Here is a 19231-nt window from a genome sequence, read left to right as displayed (position 1 = left end):
CGTCTTCGGAACAAAACTGAATGGAAAGAACACAAGGGAAGAAATGTGGATATTGCTATTAATTGTCTGTATGGCATTTTTTTTATTTTTTGTGTGGCTTTGAAGCATTTTTTATCCTTTTTTTGTGATTTTGTTGTATTCTGGGGATGATGAATTTGTGAAAGAGCTGACGTCCTACCTAATCTTATTTGCCTCAAGAAGCTTAATTATTTAGATAATGATAGTTATTTTGTTTATTTATTTGAGCTTGACAATGGTCTTGTGCTGTCACTGGCCTTAACCGTCAGATGATGCCAGGTTCAGCAAGGGTAGACCGAGTGTCGGCGCTGCGTGAATTCTTTATACTTATATCTCGTTACCTCTTGTTTACTCTGCATTCCAAGATTTTTCTCTTTCTCTGTCTCTGGGCCCGCTTTACTGAAGTATTAGTCTTAGTACTGAAACAAAGGTATCTACATTTTTTTTTTCTTTTATGTATATATTCTTCTCCTCTTCTTCTTCTTCATTCGTGGTCTGCAACACCCACGTTCACTCGCATGTACACGAGTGGGTGTTTACGTGTATGACCGTTTTTGCACCGCCATATAGGCAGCCATACTCAGTTTTCGGGGGTAAATGTATATATATATATATATATATATATAATATTTCTAATTGCCAAAATGCCAGTACAGAAATACTGCCAGCTGTGACACCAGCGCCACAACCCCCATCACCATCACCAGAGACGTGGAGGGGTGGCTGTGTTTGCACTGCTGGCAAGGGCAGCCTGTGTTGGGAGCGACGTCATCACAGTTTTTTGTCATCCTGCCCTTAGGTCACCCCGCCAGTCTCTCTCTCATTGCTGTTATTCTTAGTTATTTGTCATAATTCTTCTGCTGCCTCTCCCATCAATTGTTTTATCGCATCCATTGATCAGGCTTTAGCATTCAGATTGTGTGTGTGTGTGTGTGTGTGTGTTGCAGCTTTTTTTGTGGGAGGCGGTCTTGTTTTTTTTGTTTTTTTTGTTGTTGTTTTTTACATAGTTTATCTGCATCTTGACTTTATATCATTCAACAGTTTCTTTTCTCGTTTGCTTTTCTGTTTAGAATTTGTCTTTGTATCTGAAATTTGTCCGTGTGTTTATGGTTGCTTTCCGTTTGAAGTTTACATTTATACAGTTTGTCTTTGTGTCTAAAATTTGTGTTTACATTTTGTCTGTGTTTACAGTTTGAGGTTGGTCTTTGTTTAAACTTTGTTCTATATGTCTTTGTGATATAAGTTTGTGTTTAAGGTTGGTGTGTGATAACAGACTCGAAGACTATGTACTGCAAAAGCCACTGGATAAAAAGAAAAATACCTTCTTGCCCTGTCCTCATGGAACATTGGTGCCTAATAATATCACCACCAGAATTGTATTACTGTTTGCCACAACAGATTTCTCGGTGTGATGAAATTTGTGTTGCTCTCCTACCCAGGGGCCAATATGTGTGCCCTGATCAGAAACCAAAACTTAACTGTTCAACGCTGTTGTCAAAACTTTAATAAATGAAGCTGGTAGCATGGTAATGCTCATATGTACTGGTGGTGAGTTTGTGTGCATCTAATGTGAGTGGCAATTTTTTTTTTTAATGACAATGTAATCTTATCAATTTTTTTTTTTTTAATGACAATGTAATCTTATCATCAGTTTTGTTGTCAGTGAATCTGATGGTTTGATATGTTAGAAGTCTGGTAACTGCTGACAAGTTTCTATGCATGTAATGTGTGCTATGATTCCCCAGAAGAAACAGGAGGGTGGTGCTGCACTGTCGTGACACTCTCTCCAAAGGGTGAAAGCTGAATTTCACACACACAAATCTGATGTGACAACAAGTAATGCAATACAATACAATAAAGTACAACACAATACAATACAGAAAAATACAATAGTCAGCCACAGAGATAGAGCAGGCCAGCAAAACAGAATCACAACCTGACAAATATTCAAAACAGCAGATAATGACTTTTGTTGCAATCATGGCTGTTTATTGCGGCCAGAAACAAATAAATGATTTATACATGTTCACTTTAAGAAGAGAGTGGGGCAGAGGCAAATGAACACACGTATTACACACAATGACACATGTACACACACAACACACATATGCTTGCACACACACTTACATGAACACACACTTGCGCACACACACACACACCCTAGCAATGACCCTGACATGGTACAATTGAGACCCATGCAAATGTATTACAAGATACCAAGATTCACCCATACCACAAATGCACCATGACACACACTCCATGACACACATTGTGACATTCACACTCCCCATGACATACACATAAACACAAGCACAAACCCCTACATCCCACACACACGCCATGGCATACATCTGCCTCCACACTCCCCCAACACACACACGCACACACACGCCCAAACAATCAGCCACGACCACCAATCAGCACTCTGGAGCCTGAGGAAGTCCGGCACGGAGCCGACAGAAGGTGTCCTGCAGAGGCCCAGGGGGCAGCTGGAGCATGGCGCGACTCCCCAGACTGCTCACCTGCAGGGGATCGCCATGGTTACCCTCCACCTCCATGTATCGCAGCCACAGATCTGGTGACACACCATGCACAGCAGTCTTTTACTAAGTCACCTCTCTCAAAATGCATTTTGTATATGTATTTGTATTTGTTTTTCTTTTTATCACAACAGATTTCTCTGTGTGAAATTCAGGCTGCTTTCCCAAGGGAGAGCGCTTCGCTACACTACAGTGCCATCCCTTTATTTGTATTTTTTCCTGAGTGCAGTTTTATTTGTTTTTCCTATAGAAGTGGATTTTTCTATGGATTTTGCCAGTCTTTTGTTGCCATGGGTTCTGTTACATGCGCTAAGTGCATGCTGCACACAGGACCTCGGTTTATCGTCTCATCCGAATGACTAGCATCCAAACCACCACTCAAGGTCTAGTCGAGGGGGAGAAAATTTCAGCGGCCAAGCTGTGATTCAAACCAGCATGCTCAGATTCTGTCACTTCCTCGGCAGATGTTTTACCTCTATTCCATCACTCCACTATCATGTACATACACATGTACCACTGCATGCAGCCTAACCCATCAATACACCACTTCTGATTTATAATTATATGTATTTATAATTCTAAGCAAAAAATAAATACACTACTGTTGTGAGGAGAATTGAAACATGTACTCTCTCTCTCCCTCTCTCTTTTTTCTTTTTGTTTTATTGTAAGGAATCATGATCTTCTCAGTCTTTTAATTAACTGAATGGATATCATTTTACACTAAGTTTGAAATTTTGGTTAGTTATGTTTATCAAATATAAGGGTAGAAGACAGGGGTGAAGAAAGAAAGAAAAGGCACTCACCTGGACTGATCTTTCCAAATTCAGTGATGGCATTTTCAAACGCCTTCCTGATCTTTTTAATCTTCACTTTTTCCTGTAACCACACAACACAGAGTGACCTCCACTGTGCACATATACATTGTTATAAACCAGCCACAGCTAAGCAACTCTTCGAATCCTCAAGCAAATATAATGGTACAAAGCAGGACACACATACACACACACAAACACACAGACACACACACATACACACACACACACACACACAGACTGTGAAGGAGGCAGTACAGGGAAATTAAATCAAAGCTGTTACAACTTCTGGCAGGATGGATTCCCTCCCTTCAATTCAAAGGCCTATGTCAGAAAGAAGACCATTTGTTACAAAGACACACGTTTTCTGAACCATCTTAATCAGTGTTTCTTCACTTATATATATATATATATATATATATATATATATATATATATATATATGATTTTGTTTTGCACTTTGGTGAAGACTTAGTTCTGTTTGTTTCGTTTTGTTTGCTTTTTTCTTTTGACTTCTTGCATGCGAGTATTCAATATAGGATTATCATCAAAAACAATACACGGTAGTTTAAATTTTACGAATCCAACTGGTCTTTTATTTCAGTTGTCTTTTTCCGTGTCTTTATCTGTCAGTATGTGACTAATCCTGCTGCTTTTTTTGCAATTTTTTTAGGAGTTAAACTGCATGTTCACACTTAAAATTGGGTATTTAAAATGACAGAGCAAAACCATAAAAAGTCTCACAAAAGCCCACACAACAAAAACAGAAGGTGAAACAGAAACAATCCATACTTGAGAGTCGGTAAATGACTATCAGAGATTGGTTTAACCTGGGAGACAGAGAATCCAAGGAGACACAGGGAGAATTCAGGGAGACATTGGGGGAGTCAAGGGTGACATAGGGAGAGTCCAGGGAGCGAGAATACAGGGAGACATAGGGAGAGTCCAGGAAGACACAGGGAGAGTCCAGGGAGACATAGGGGGAAACCAGGGAGACGGGTGGAGAGTCCAGGAAGACAGAGAATCTAGGGAGACAGGGAGATTCCAGGGAGACAGGGAGAGTCCAGGGAGACAAAGAATACAGGGAGACTTCATGGAGACATAGGGAGAGTACAGTGAGACAGGGAGAGTCCAGAGAGACATAAGGAGAGTCAAGGGAGACACAGAGAGAGTCCAGGGAGACAGGAAGAGTCCAGGGAGACACAGGAAGAATCCAGGGAGAGTTCAAGGAAAGAGAGTCCAGGGAGACAGAGTCCAGGGAGAGAGGGAGAGTCCAAGGAGAAACAGGGACAGTCCAGGGAGACATAGGGACAATTCAAGAAGATGTAGGCACAGTCCAGGAAGATGCAGGGGCAATGCAGAAAGACATGGAGAGAGTGCAGGGAGAAAAAGGGAGAGAGCAGGAAGACAGAGAGTGCAGGGAGACAAAGGGAGAGAGCAGGAAGACAGAGAGTGCAGGGAGACAAAGGGAGAGAGCAGGGAGATAAAGGGAGAGAGCAAGAAGACAAAGAGAGAGTGCAGGAAGACAAAGGGAGTGTACAGGAAGGCAGAGTGCATGGAGACAAAGGGAGAGCGCTACAAGACAAAGGGAAGAAGACAAAGGGAAAGTGCAGGGAGACAAAGGGAAGGAGACAAAGGGAGAGTGTTGGGAGACAAAGGGAGAGTGCAGGGAGACAAAGGGAAGGAGACAAAGGGAGAGTGCAGGGAGACAAAGGGAAGGAGACAAAGGCAGAGTGCATGGAGACAAAGGGAGAATGCAGGGAGACAAAGGGAAGGAGACAAAGGGAGAGTGTTGGGAGACAAAGGGAAGGAGACAAAGGGAGAGTGCTGGGAGACAAAGGGAGAGTGCTAGGAGACAAAGAGAAGGAGACAAAGGGAGAGTGCTGGGAGACAAAGGGAGAGTGCTAGGAGACAAAGGGAAGGAGACAAAGGGAGAGTGCTAGGAGACAAAGGGAAGGAGACAAAGGGAGAGTGCTGGGAGACAACAAAGGGAGAGTGCTGGGAGACAAAGGGAGAGTTCTAGGAGACAAAGGCAAGGAGACAAAGGGAGAGTGCTGGGACACAAAGGGAAGGAGACAAAGGGAGAGTTCTAGGAGACAAAGGGAAGGAGACAAAGGGAGAGTGCTAGGAGACAAAGGGAAGGAGACAAAGGGAGAGTGTAGGAAGACAAAGGGAAGGAGACAAAGGGAGAGTGCTGGAAGACAAAGGGAAGGAGACAAAGGGAGAGTGCTGGAAGACAAAGGGAAGGAGACAAAGGGAGAGTGCTATGAGACAAAGGGAAGGAGACAAAGGGAGAGTGCTAAGAGACAAAGGGAAAGAGACAAAGGGAAGGAGACAAAGGGAGAGTGCTGGGAGACAAAGGGAAGGAGACAAAGGGAGAGTGTAGGAAGACAAAGGAGACAAAGGGAGATTGCTGGGAGACAAAGGGAAGGAGACAAAGGGAGATTGCTAGAAGACAAAGGGAGAGTGCTGGGAGACACAGGGAGAGTGCTAGGAGACAAAGGGAAGGAGACAAAAGGGAGAGTGCTGGGAGACAAAGGGAAGGAGACAAAGGGAGAGTGCTGGGAGACAAAGGGAAGGAGACAAAGGGAGAGTGTTGGGAGACAAAGGGAAGGAGACAAAGGGAGAGTGCTAGGAGACAAAGGGAAGGAGACAAAGGGAGATTGCTAGAAGACAAAGGGAAGGAGACAAAGGGAGATTGCTGGGAGACAAAGGGAAGGAGACAAAGGGAGATTGCTAGAAGACAAAGGGAGAGTGCTGGGAGACACAGGTAGAGTGCTAGGAGACAAAGGGAAGGAGACAAAGGGAGAGTGTTGGGAGACAAAGGGAAGGAGACAAAGGGAGATTTCACAGAGACAAAGGGAAGGAGACAAAGGGAGATTGCTAGAAAACAAAGGGAGAGTGCTGGGAGACAAAGGGAGAGTGGTAGAAGACAAAGGGAAGGAGAGAAAGGGAGATTGCTTGGAAACAAAAGGAGAGTGCTACAAGACAAAGGGAAGGAGACAAAGGGAGAGTGCAGGGAGACACAGGGAGAGTGCAGGGAGACAAATGGGAGACAAAGGGAGAGTGCATGGAGACAAAGAGAGAGTGCAGGGAGACAAATGGGAGACAAAGGGAGAGTGCATGGAGACAAAGAGAGAGTGCAGGGAGACACAGGGAAAGTGCAGGGAGACACAGGGAGACAAAGGGAGAGTGCAGGGAGACACAGGGAGACAAAGGGAGAGTGCAGGGAGACACAGGGAGAGTGCAGGGAGACAAATGGGAGACAAAGGGAGAGTGCAGGGAGACACAGGGAGAGTGCAGGGAGACAAATGGGAGACAAAGGGAGAGTGCATGGAGACAAAGAGAGAGTGCAGGGAGACAAATGGGAGACAAAGGGAGAGTGCATGGAGACAAAGAGAGAGTGCAGGGAGACAAATGGGAGACAAAGGGAGAGTGCATGGAGACAAAGGGAGAGTGCAGGGAGACAAATGGGAGACAAAGGGAGAGTGCAGGGAGACAAATGGGAGACAAAGCGAGAGTGCAGTGAGACAAAGGGAGAGAGCATGGAGACAAAGGGAGAGTGCAGGGAGACAAATGGGAGACAAAGGGAGAGTGCAGGGAGACAAATGGGAGACAAAGCGAGAGTGCAGTGAGACAAAGGGAGAGAGCATGGAGACAAAGGTAGAGTGCAGGGAGACAAATGGGAGACAAAGGGAGAGTGCAGAGAGACAAAGGGAGAGTGCATGGAGACACGGACAGCTGACAGTCACCACCCTCACCTGCATGAGTTCCTGTCGGACATACTCTAGACACAGGTCCAGTGACCCTGGTTTGTACTGGGACAGTCTGCAACACAGTCACACAGGGGTGTGAACAATATTCCATACTTTTCCCATACTTTGGTTTTTTCCAAAACCCTGCATTACATTCTTTTCAGGCCCCTAAAACAAAGTTACATATAAACATAAAAGTTTGCACAAACACAGTCACAACATAATTACCACACAGAGTTAAAAGTTGTGACATTGTGAGAGAAAGAGTGTGAGTATGGGAGTATGTATGTGTTATCAGTATGTATATGTGTGTGCTGTGTGTATGCTGCATGATATAAAGATTATTATTTGTAAGTTTATAAGAGTGTTGATAGTAGGAGTGCAACATGGGAATGTAGGCTTTTCTTTTTTTTCCATTCTCTTTTTTTTTTCTTTTTCTTTTTTTTTTTTTTTGCTATTATGTTCCATGGTAAAGGAGGTAAAGCTGAAATAAAATCAAAAGTATGGTTTTTTCCACTTTTCTGGGAAGTTTCTCAGGAAACAGCTTAGCAAAATGTGTCACCAGCGAAAGGACTGATCAACAAGTGTAGAGTGACACCATCAGTACCTCAGTGAAAGGACTGATCAACAAGTGTAGAGTGACACCATCAGTACCTCAGTGAAAGGACTGATCAACAAGTGTAGAGTGACACCATCAGTACCTCAGTGAAAGGACTGATCAACAAGTGTAGAGTGACACCATCAGTACAACAGTGAAAGGACTGATCAACAAGTGTAGAGTGACACCATCAGTACAACAGTGAAAGGACTGATCAACAAGTGTAGAGTGACATCATCATGACATCAGTGAAAGGACTGATCAACAAGTGTAGACTGACACCATCAGTACAACAGTGAAAGTACTGATCAACAAGTGTAGACTGACACCATCAGTACATCAGTGAAAGGACTGATCAACAAGTGTAGAGTGACATCATCATGACATCAGTGAAAGGACTGATCAACAAGTGTAGAGTGACACCATCAGTACCTCAGTGAAAGGACTGATCAACAAGTGTAGACTGACACCATCAGTACAACAGTGAAAGGACTGATCAACAAGTGTAGACTGACACCATCAGTACAACAGTGAAAGGACTGATCAACAAGTGTAGAGTGACACCATCATGACATCAGTGAAAGGACTGATCAACAAGTGTAGAGTGACATCATCATGACATCAGTGAAAGGACTGATCAACAAGTGTAGAGTGACACCATCAGTACAACAGTGAAAGGACTGATCAACAAGTGTAGAGTGACACCATCAGTACCTCAGTGAAAGGACTGATCAACAAGTGTAGAGTGACACCATCAGTACAACAGTGAAAGGACTGATCAACAAGTGTAGAGTGACACCATCAGTACAACAGTGAAAGGACTGATCAACAAGTGTAGAGTGACACCATCAGTACCTCACAAGTGTAGAGTGACACCATCAGTACAACAGTGAAAGGACTGATCAACAAGTGTAGAGTGACACCATCAGTACCTCAGTGAAAGGACTGATCAACAAGTGTAGACTGACACCATCACGACAGCAGAACCTACTTGCTGAACACGTCTCTGGTGGCCTGCATGTCTTTGTTCACCGACGTCCACCTCAGACAGAACACCCTGGCTGGGACACCCAGCTCCTGGCACAGGCTGATACATGGCTTCTGCAACACACACACACACACACACACACACACACACACACACACACACAATCAGTTTCAGTTTAATAGAGGTGTCAAAGCATGCAGATTGATCCAAACATGCTAAACCACATTTACATTTATAAAATAATAAAGTTGCAAATGCCTGACCTGTGCATAAACACAAAACGTTACGGCCTTGAGAGCCTACCATATCTATAAAAAAGACATTAAACTAAGATTAAAATTAAACAAAATAAATAAACAAAACAAACAAACAAAAAAGTAAACGCATTAAAAAATAATAAAAATGAAAGATACATAGAAGGCAGATGAAATACAGTAAGACACATTCACTGGCAGCATTATTCACTTCTGACATGCTTTCTGTGCAGTTGAAAAAGTGCCACAGACACGAGCAACTTTTTTTTTCAAAATATATTCACTTTAGACAACAACAATCTTCTTCTTCTTCTTCGTTCGTGGGCTGCAACTCCTACATTCATTCTATGTATACAAGTGGGCTTTTACATGTATGACTGTTTTTACCACACATTGTATGCAGCCATTCTCCGTTTTAGGGGGTGTGCATGCTGGGTATGTTCTTGTTTCCATAACCCACCGAACGCTGACAACTGACATGGATTACAGCATCTGTAACGTGTATTTGATCTTCTGCTTGCATATACACATGAAGGGGGCTCAGGCACTAGCAGGTCTGCACACATGTTGACCTGGGAGATCAGAAAAATCTCCACCCTTTCACCCACCAGGCGCCGTTACCGAGATTCGAACACGGGACCCTCAGATTGAAAGTCCAATGTTTTAACCACTCGGCTATTGCACCCGTCCAGACAACAACAATCAATCTTCCAGTTCTCAGTTTGTGACTTTAACCACTATGCCACAGTGGACATTGCTGTAATCTTCACATCATGATCATATTCGTCACCATTCTTGCCATCACCACTCAGTGAAATATGGTTGGGGTTTCAAGGCCATATCATGTTGTGTTTATGGCACCATCATCTTCGTCAGTTCAGTGGTGTACAGAAACATGAAATCACTAAGACATCATGCCTTTCAAAACAGAAATGGGCCATCCTTGTCATAATAAAGTCAGATCACAAATGAGTACGAAACACGATGCCAGCCATTACGCTGACGAAGTGAGGCCAACTGACCTCCATGAGGGACCACAGGTGCTGGTAGTTGGCAGCAGACAGGTAGAGCAGTGCTGGCTCCCACACACTCCACGTCTCCTGTAATATGCAGCACACGTTTTGGTTGAGGTTTCTTGTGCCTGCTTGAGTGTCTTCTTTATTCACAAACAAGACTTCCTGGGCACATACACAGACAGACGCACACACACAAATCCCTGTTTACACACCCCCAAGCCCTCCACAGACACACACACACACACACACACATACTCACACACAAACAAACACATGTGGATTAATAAAGTGTTTTTGAATTGAATTTGAACTGCATTGAATTGACAAACCCCTCACAGACACCCACACATACGCACACCCTCCACACACCCACCCCCACACACAGACCACCAACTGACCTTCTCAGGCAGAGCAACCAGGGCCCTGTTCAGACAGGCCACCACCAAATCAGGGGGGGAGAGGGAGGTGAAGTGCTGGTTCAAGCACTGGCACCACGCCTCCACGCTGTGTGGGAACCGCTGGGCCATCAGTTCACACGTCTCCCTCACCTTGTCACCCTCTCCACCCTGCCTCTGTAGTGAGATCTGTGACACACACAAACCATCCCTCTGTAGAGAGACCTGTGACACACACAAACCATCCCTCTGTAGAGAGATCTGTGACCTACACAAACCATCCCTCTGTAGAGAGATCTGTGACACACACAAACCATCCCTCTGTAGTGAGATCTGTGACACACACAAACCATCCCTCTGTAGTGAGATCTGTGACCTACACAAACCATCCCTCTGTAGTGAGATCTGTGACACACACAAACCATCCCTCTGTAGAGAGACCTGTGACACACACAAACCATCCCTCTGTAGAGAGATCTGTGACCTACACAAACCATCCCTCTGTAGAGAGATCTGTGACCTACACAAACCATCCCTCTGTAGAGAGATCTGTGACACACACAAACCATCCCTCTGTAGTGAGATCTGTGACACACACAAACCATCCCTCTGTAGTGAGATCTGTGACACACACAAACCATCCCTCTGTAGAGAGATCTGTGACACACACAAACCATCCCTCTGTAGTGAGATCTGTGACACACACAAACCATCCCTCTGTAGTGAGATCTGTGACACACACAAACCATCCCTCTGTAGTGAGATCTGTGACACACACAAACCATCCCTCTGTAGAGAGATCTGTGACACACACAAACCATCCCTCTGTAGTGAGATCTGTGACACACACAAACCATCCCTCTGTAGTGAGATCTGTGACACACACAAACCATTCCTCTGTAGAGAGATCTGTGACACACACAAACCATCCCTCTGTAGTGAGATCTGTGACACACACAAACCATCCCTCTGTAGAGAGATCTGTGACACACACAAACCATCCCTCTGTAGTGAGATCTGTGACCTACACAAACCATCCCTCTGTAGAGAGATCTGTGACACACACAAACCATCCCTCTGTAGTGAGATCTGTGACACACACAAACCATCCCTCTGTAGAGAGATCTGTGACACACACAAACCATCCCTCTGTAGAGAGATCTGTGACACACACAAACCATCCCTCTGTAGTGAGATCTGTGACACACACAAACCATCCCTCTGTAGTGAGATCTGTGACACACACAAACCATCCCTCTGTAGTGAGATCTGTGACACACACAAACCATCCCTCTGTAGTGAGATCTGTGACACACACAAACCATCCCTCTGTAGTGAGATCTGTGACACACACAAACCATCCCTCTGAGTTATCTGTCAGTTATGCGAGTTATATGTGAGTTATCTGAGTTATCAGTCACTTGTCTGCAATGTATTTATGAGTTATCAATGTCAGTTATCCATGAATTATCTGTCAGTCAACTGAGTCATCTGTCAGTTATCCAAGTAATCGGAAAGTCATTAGTAATTAATATGAAAGTTATCTTTGAGTTAAATGGACATCCCATACTTGCCTCAGTAAAGCAATCTGCAGCAGGACATCCTAAGATCATCCACTTACTGATGTACAGTGCTGCACCATTTCTAGTTTCAAACCAACGAACGTGGTGAAGCAGTTAGGCTCATACACTGACAACTGTACGGACACAGGTTCAAGCCCCATCAGGTGGGGTGTTTCTTTTTCAGCCCATGACCAGGTCTGACCCATAGCTGAGGGTGCTATGGGCTCAAATGAGAAAGACTGGGACCACTAAGTCAGGGGTCATCCACTTCACAGATGCATCTTTGGCAGGGTTGCTAAATTAAAATTTCCAGACATTTTTCAACTCGGTTGACACTCCAATATGTTAAAAGAGTACAGCCTTGTCCCAAATCTACATGGACCCCAACAGCAGCCCCATCATCATTATCATTGAAATTTTTTTTAAAAAATTAAAAAGGTCCCAAATTCTGGGCTACAAAAAAAGAATAAAAATCTTGTTTCCCTGTCCTCCTAAAACTGCCCACCAGGGAACAATCTGGTCTGACATTCACAGCTTTGTCACTGTCTTTCTGGAAGTGGAATACTGTTTATGGTCAGGTCTGACACTACCATCTTCTCAAAAGACTGGCACTTTTTTGAAACACCAAATCTGACCAGCTGGAATTCAGGTTAAATCAACCACAAGCAGATGAAACAGAAAAATAACTTGTTCTGCACAGTGTAGAATATTTGAAATTGATAAGACTTGCTAAGCAGCTTTCACAATACTGAGATAAATAGTTTCTAAATCAGTTTGAGTGTTATACACATTTCAGAAGTGTTTTCCTCAAAACTTTCCCAAAACTGGGGAGCCAGTTTTGTTGCAGGCATCCCTTAATTTATGAACATACTGTCAGACAACCATCATAGCCCTCATCCTGTCTGGGACCTTAATGCTATTAAGTGTGTCCATGAGAACATTTTTACTGTTTTGTTATCAAAGAGACATGACAGAGGGAGGCACACTCACCCAGTGTGAAAACATATCAACAGACAGACAGCTGTGGTCTGCTGCTCTCTGGAACAGCCCCAGAACACGCTCCATCCTCTGTAACAAACACACACACTTTCATGTTATATAGGATATAGTAGTAAAGCATGCAGCAGACTATTTAGCAGTCACTGCACTATGTGATAACTGGGCTACTATCCCTGATGACATGCAAATCTACGCAGGTCACTCTGATCAGCACCTTAACAAGTATTTCAGTGACGCAATGAGTAAAAACTTACTTCAAGATGAAAAGCAACACATGTTTTACACAACCTTCACTGTTCATGCACACACACACACACACACACACACACACACACACACACACACACATACACACATACCTTGTGAAGACGATCACTTTCAGTGGTGGCAACAGCCATCAGTTCTAGGCCTCCTTCAATGTACAGTGTCCACATCTCCACTGTAACACACAGTGTAAACCTCCACATCAACATACATTGTGTAAACCTCCACATCAACACACACAGTGTAAACCTCCACATCAACACACACTGTGTAAACCTCCACATCAACACACATTGTGTAAAACTACACATCAAAACTGTGACACACACAAACACAACACACACACACACAGACACACACACACACACACCACACAAACTCACAAACCCAACTTCTCACACACACACACACCACAAACACAGAGGGACTCACTGGTGGGAATCTTAGCGACGGCCTCTTCATACAGACTGAAGAAGCATTCCTCCTGCCACTCAGACAGCCTCATCACTGAAAGTACAGGACACCATGTGACAGTGACATGAACAATGTCATGGTACTACCCATGTTCATGGCAGTGACATGAACAATGTCGTGGTACTACCCGTGTTAATGACACAGTGACATGAACACTGTCATGGTACTAAACATGTTCATGACACAGTGGTGTGAACACTCTCATGGTACTACTTGTGTTCATGACACAGTGGCATGGACAATGTCATGGCACTACCTGTGTTAATGACGCAGTGACATGAACAATGTCATGGCACTACCTGTGTTAATGACGCAGTGACATGAACACTGTCAGGGTACTACCCATGTTCATGACAGTGACATGAACAATGTCGTGGTACTACCCATGTTAATGACACAGTGACATGAATAATGTCATTGTACTACCCAAGTTCATGACACAGTGACATGAACACTGTTATGGTACTACCCAAGTTCATGACACGGTGGCATGAACACTGTCATGGTACTACCCATGTTCATGACACAGTGACATGAATAATGCCATTGTACTACCATGTTCAAGACAGCGACATGAATAATGCTGTTGTACTACCCATGTTCATGACACAGTGACATGAACAATGTTGTTGTACTATCCGTGTTAATGACACAGTGACATGAACAATGCTGTTGTACTACCCATGTTCATGACAGTGACATGAACAATGTCACTGTACTACCCATGTTCATGACAGTGACATGAACAATGCCATGGTACTACCCATGTTAATGACACAGTGACATCAACAATGCTGTTGTACTACCCATGTTCATGACACAGTGACATGAACAATGCCATGGTACTACCAGTCCACACAGTAAGTTGGTAGGTAACGGAATCTTTTCTCCCAAAGTATGTACACCCATTTTGGTAAAAAACGGAAGCATTACTTATTTACTATATGCTGTTATTGATCATGCCTATGTGTGAAAAGTTCAACATGTGTTTATAACAATTCTAAGTAAAGCATTATATGCCAATGTAACTGTGCTTTGGATATGTCATTATAAAAATCATCTTTATTAATAGTAATAGTAGCCGCAGTAGTATCAATATTACACTTATCATTTCTGTATTAATATGATTATTATCAATATTATCAGTATCATTATCATACTATTATCATTAATATCATTTTTCTTCTTCTTATCATTATTATCATTATAACTATTATCATCATTATCATAATTACCACCATTGTTATCAACATCATCATCTGACCGAATCCATCATTTACACAAGTATCACTGCACCATTTCAAACACTGATCTGACATATTCATGGAAGTTCATCACGAATGAGAAAGACATAAGTGAAACATGAAAGAACGGAGTCACTGAATTCTTGGCTTAAAAATAACCAAGGTGAATGGAAGCCATGGACTGCCCCAACACCATGATCCCCCCTCATCCCGGCTGCTGTAGCCAAGAGGAACGCAGAGCAACACGTCCTGACCACAACTGATCTGCAGGAGCAGCCAGAATGGTGATGGTGTTCATCACCAAGCTGCCTGATGGGCCACACTCCACTTTTTGGGGGGGTTTACTCCCTTAGTCTCTGACTTTCCCAGGTCTACCCACAAGGCAGTGGGGCCATTTTCCCATGCCTAAAAAACTTGTGGAGGGGGTTGGGGGGTGACATCTCTCTACCCATGCAGGTCCAGTTAACCCACCCACTGCCATCTGACTCAATCCACTGACCAACTTACATTTCTTCTTTGTCGAAGGAAGCGACCGTCGAGCCAAGAAGTCCCAAACACGAGGGACAAGGGGAAATGTCTCTCTCAGTCTGCACACAACGCACACTTTCAACAGTTTTTCTACAGAACATAACAGACCTGTAAGACCTTGAACTGATCTTTTTGTTGGTTTCTCTCTTTTTAATCATTTTTGCCTTTCTTTAGTTTCCTTCCCATTACGTAAGTGAAGTCTCATTATAGTCTCAGTGCAACACAGACAAAACTTTCAACTGAACAATTTTTATGTTTTTTGTTTCTTTCTTGCTTTTTAATTATTTTTCACTGAATCTCTCTTTCTCTTGGCAGACAGGCAAAACTTATCTAACATACAGTTAGTTTCAGCTCGTGCTTCTCAAATCTAGAGTCCCAAATCAAGCAAAACACACAAATCACTTTCCACCCAAAACAATGAAATTGTACACAAATCACTTTCTGCTCAAATAATATCAAACAACAAACAGCACCAGCCAAACTTACTGTTGGAGCATCTCAACACAATGGCTGTGAGTGAAGTTGAACTTCTCTGACACCTCTATCAGAGAGATCAGCAGCTCAAAGCTCTCTGAAATGTATTGTGTAATATTGCATTGTATTATATTGTAATGTATCACATTATATTGTTTTACTTTTTGTCACAACAGATTTTCCCTCTATCAGAGAGATCAGCAGCTCAAAGCTCTCTGGAATGTATTGTATAGTATTGCACTGTATTATATTGTAATGTGTATTACAGTACATTGTTTTACTTTTTGTCACAAAAGATTTTCTCTGTGTGAAATTTGTAGAGAGCAATATATATTAACATGACACCACAGCACAGCGCTTCCCTTTTTTCTGTCTGCAAATGTATTTGTTTTAGTATCAAAATTAATCTTTCTTAAGAATTTGCCAGGGGCAACCCTGCTGTTACCATGGGTTCTTTTACTAGCAAAGCGCATGCTGCACACAGAATTTCAGTTTATCGTCTCTTCAGTAAACACATACAACATCCAGAACATCATCAACATGTGACCTATATTGACCCAATATTTAGTGGTGGCCAAGTGCACTGACTTGGAAGAGAGTGCCTACAGGTGTAAATCCTATAAAAGGACCAGGATTTTTTACTCCTCCCTCCACTAGACCTTAAGTGGCGGTATGGGTGCCAGTCTTTTGGATGAGGTGATAAACAGAGGTCCAGTGCACAACATACACTTGGAGCTTACAAAAGAACCAACGACAACAAAAGAATTGTCCCTGGCAAAATTTGGAAGAAAAATCCACTTTAATAGAAAAGCACATACACTTGCAGTCAAAAAAAAGAAAAAGAAAAAAAGGCCAGCACTGCACTGTGGCAGCTCATTCTCCATGGGGAGAGCAGCCCGAATGCACACAGAAAAATCTCTTGTGACAAAAAGTAATACTTCTTCTTCTTCTACGTTCGTGGGCTACAACTCCCACGTTCACTCGTTTGTACATGAGTGGGCTTTTACGTGTATGACCGTTTTTACCCCGCCATGCAGGCAGCCATACTCTGGCTTTTGGGGGTGTGCATGCTGGGTATGTTCTTGTTTCCATAACCCACCAAACGCTGACATGGATTACAGGATCTTTAACTTGTGTATTTGATCTTCTGCTTGTGTATACACACAAAGGGGGCTCAGGCATTAGCAAGTCTGAACATATGTTGACCTGGGAGACCGGAAAAATCTCCACCCTTTACCCATCAGGCGCCGATACCAAGATTTGAAACCAGGACCCTCAGATTGAAAGTCCAACGCTTTAACCACTTGGTTCGGCTATTGCGCCCATCAAAATGTAATACAATACCTATGCCTGAAAAAGGAATTTCAAAACAAAGCAAAGATTTGTTCATTGACATAATTGCAATTTCAATACAAGTACTTCATTTATACTCATTTCTCAAAGACTTCTTTCCTTGCTATGGATATGCATAATCACTTTATAAATGAGGAACATGCAATCAATGGTCTGTTTATGTTTGAGTTTTAAGAAATAATAAGAAAAAAATAACATGGAGAGAAAATTAAGCATGTGTATGTCTGTATATGCGTTATTTATACATTTGTTTAAATATGTGTGAGTGAGAGAGAGAGAGAGAGAGAGAGTGTGAAATTGAATGTGTTTGTGTCTGTGTGTGCATGTATGTGAAAGGAAATGTATGTGTATAGCCTTGTGTGTGTGTGTTTGTGTGAGTGCATGCGTGTAAGCATGTGTGAGTGCATGAAGAAGGAAAAGAAGAAGAAACAGCAGCAGCACTGTGATACCTGGACACTGCAGACAGGCATGTTGGCTCACCAACTGGGCCAGTCTGCCCAACTGTGGGTCACTGTCCTGTTCACGTCAAAAACAAACACAATCAAATACACATATATGCACATGCATGTACATGCACACACACGCATAAACACAAACATGTATGCACACAAATATGTGCTTACACACACACACACACACACACAAACGCATGCACCCCCCCCCCCCCACACACACACACACACACAGGCAAACCATAGAAAAAGGAAACAGAAACTGAATCAAATGGTTTGAACAAATCTTTTCTGTATAAAGATTTGTTTAAACCAAACACAAATGAAAATAAAAAAAGATAGAGAAAAAAAAGGAGGAAGTTAAGGAAAGCACATATTTTAACCCCTACAAAAAGGAGGAAAGAAGAAACATGAAAAAAGTAAAAATTCAAAAAAGGTCATGTATCACTTTCTGTCATTCAATGGCATTTCAAACAATGGACCCGACTCACAATGTGATGTTCAACAGAATCCATCCATCACACTGATTGTGGCACCAGTTGTAATCACAAGATAAGACACCTGTTCCTGATAGTGATGAAACAATAATACTATCACACAAGATTGTGTATTGAAAATCTTGTGACCACAAACACACACATGTGTATCAAACATAAACTAGTAAAACCTAATGACACAGTGATTTATCCATTGATGATATGTCAATGTATGTATACATCATCATAAAGAGCATGTACTACTTACATCAGCTGTTTCATTCTGTACTCTCAGCTGAAAAGAAACAATAAATTTTTCAGTGAAAAACAACCACGCACAGAACAGAACAACTGTTATCACTATATATGTTACAATCACACAACAGTACATACAAGTTTACATTGTATGTGACAACACTGGACGACAGTTTAACCAGAATTAAACAACAATCTTAGACATCTCTTGACCATGGAATACACAACATAACTGCATTTTATAACAACACTTGGTAAAAGTATAACAAACAGAATAACAACAATCTAAGCAAGTCTTACACACCTTGTTGACTATAGTACAAGCAACAGAACTGCAGTTTATAACACCACTGGATGAGAAAGCACAGAAAAGAAAGAACATCAACTGTAATATAGGACCAGACATGTGTATAGAACTAATTAAAGGGTGCTAAAACATGTTTCACTGCTCAGCCTGAAATTGCTGTCATTATATTATTATCCTTATCATTATTCATCATCATTCATATCAGTTTTCCATTTATTATTACAATGAGTTTCTATGTTTAACACCACTGAACAACATTGTGCAGATTCTATTGTATTGCACTGCACTGTATGTTTATATGACATGCATGCAACAGACCTCTCCACTCCAGGCACTACACTACACCTTTCCATTGGACAAGTGAAGAGAAAATGACATCTGGGTTCATCTGATTGTGGGGTTGGCCACACACTTAATCCACATTTTACTGTCTTGTAGCCTTGTTATTGGCTTTGAAAATAAAA

The 19231-nt window shown here is 42.5% G+C and overlaps 1 protein-coding gene across 1 annotated transcript in view; it reads right to left on the bottom strand.

Moving 5' to 3' along the window:
• Positions 1–1991: 1991 nt before the first annotated feature.
• The window catches only part of LOC143292109 (U3 small nucleolar RNA-associated protein 6 homolog), a 24734-nt gene continuing 7494 nt past the window's right edge, over positions 1992–19231 (bottom strand). Inside the window, exons 10-22 of the mRNA XM_076602297.1 lie at positions 18474–18500; positions 17727–17793; positions 15937–16021; positions 15430–15509; positions 13637–13711; positions 13300–13379; positions 12932–13009; positions 10383–10568; positions 9991–10068; positions 8718–8827; positions 7135–7201; positions 3365–3437; positions 1992–2593 (exon numbers count right to left, since the gene is read on the bottom strand). Coding sequence (XP_076458412.1) covers positions 2436–2593; positions 3365–3437; positions 7135–7201; positions 8718–8827; positions 9991–10068; positions 10383–10568; positions 12932–13009; positions 13300–13379; positions 13637–13711; positions 15430–15509; positions 15937–16021; positions 17727–17793; positions 18474–18500 — 1164 coding nt within the window. The 3' untranslated portion in view covers positions 1992–2435. The remainder of the gene's footprint in view (positions 2594–3364; positions 3438–7134; positions 7202–8717; positions 8828–9990; positions 10069–10382; positions 10569–12931; positions 13010–13299; positions 13380–13636; positions 13712–15429; positions 15510–15936; positions 16022–17726; positions 17794–18473; positions 18501–19231) is intronic.

The sequence above is a fragment of the Babylonia areolata genome, chromosome 18, assembly GCF_041734735.1.
Source record: "Babylonia areolata isolate BAREFJ2019XMU chromosome 18, ASM4173473v1, whole genome shotgun sequence".
NCBI classification, from domain to species: domain Eukaryota; kingdom Metazoa; phylum Mollusca; class Gastropoda; order Neogastropoda; family Buccinidae; genus Babylonia; species Babylonia areolata.
This window is presented reverse-complemented; position numbering and strand designations above follow the sequence as displayed.